The 1,412-nt window shown below is 61.5% G+C and overlaps 1 protein-coding gene across 1 annotated transcript in view; it reads right to left on the reverse strand.

Moving 5' to 3' along the window:
* Window positions 1-1,412, reverse strand: part of PTPRS (protein tyrosine phosphatase, receptor type, S) — a 62,428-nt gene that overhangs the window by 30,119 nt on the left and 30,897 nt on the right. Inside the window, exon 10 of the mRNA XM_014531865.1 lies at window positions 872-1,016. Coding sequence (XP_014387351.1) covers window positions 872-1,016 — 145 coding nt within the window. The remainder of the gene's footprint in view (window positions 1-871; window positions 1,017-1,412) is intronic.

Genomic DNA, 1,412 nt, shown 5'->3' on the forward strand with positions numbered 1-1,412 from the left:
GATCCCAGCAGCTGACACGCTGACCCGAGTTGCTGTCATTCTCGACTGACCCGAGACTCCCCCTAGGTGCACACACCCAGGCGGGGCTTGAACGTTTGAACAGTGAGGCCGCTTCCAGTGCAAGGCCTGGGTGGCTAAAGGACTAACTGAGAAGTGGGAGGGGAGGAGGGCCACGACGACGAGGGCCACGCCAGAGGCCACGCCAGAGGCCACGCCAGGCTGCGCTGAGCGGAGAGGAGAGAGCAGAGGAGAGAGCGGGAGGCAGGGACACAGCAGGAGGGGCTTGTGTAGGTCCTGGGTTCGGAGGAGGCAGGGAGGGCGGCGTCGGGGGCCAGGGTGTGGCCCAGAGCCAGCTCCCGGCTGCAGGGTCCTGGCCGAAAGGGAACTTGCTTGTGACAGGAAGGCCGGGCAGGCACAGCAAAGAACTCTAGGAACCTGGGAGCCCTGTACTGGGCCCTGTGCTCTCCCTGGCTCTGGTTCCCGCCACCCCTGTCCTTGGTCATGAAGACCTTGTGTTGGCGGAAGGGCCACCTGGGGTGCGAGCTGTCACAGCCACATGTACCCCTCTAATCAGTCCCACGTCAGGGAGAGGAAGGGAAAGAGGTGCAGTCAGCAACTCCTCCCGAACTAAGGGCAAAACCACAAAACTGGTCCCAGAGACACAGAACCCAGAGCCTGTAGGACCCACTGCCCTGGTGGGGAAAGCGAGGCAGCACCCGTGGACATGTCTGAGGTCGAGGAGCCAGGAGGGCACGAGCCAGAGGCGCCCCCCACCCCCTACAGCAGGCTCCTCCTGGGTCAATGCGCAGAGGCCATCTGCGTCGGCCGAGGTCCCCCCAGAAGATGAGGGCGGGGTCCGCGAGACACCTACTGGACTGCAGCGTGCGCTGCCGCACCACGGAGGTGAAGGCGCCCAGGCCCTGTGGGGAGCGTGCCGCCAGGCGGAAGGCATACTCCGTGTTGGGCTTGAGGTCGTCCACCACGAACGCTGTGGCCGGGTCGAAGGTCCTCCCGACCTGGGGGCAGGGGCAGGGGCCGGGGAGGGGGCGCAGAGAGAGACACAGGAGAAATGGAGACATACACAGAGAGAGACACAGAGAATCAGAGAATCAGACAAAGAAATGCCCACAGAGACATAAACGGACACACACAGAGAAAGAGAGAGAGGGAAACAGACATAACAGACAGAGATTATGAACGAGACAGAAACACAAAAAGACACACAAAAAAGGAAATGGAGAGGCACACAGAGACAGACACCGATGCATCATGTAGAGAGTGAGACGCAGGAGAGAAGAGGGAGAGAAAAGGGGGCAGAGGGGAGGGGGGAAGAGACAGAGACATGGAGAGATGGAGAAACAGAAAGGAGAGAGAGGTGGGACATTAGCAACACGGGGGGCAAAGAGCGGGGG

Source organism: Myotis brandtii, unplaced genomic scaffold (genome assembly GCF_000412655.1).
Source record: "Myotis brandtii unplaced genomic scaffold, ASM41265v1 scaffold827, whole genome shotgun sequence".
NCBI classification, from domain to species: domain Eukaryota; kingdom Metazoa; phylum Chordata; class Mammalia; order Chiroptera; family Vespertilionidae; genus Myotis; species Myotis brandtii.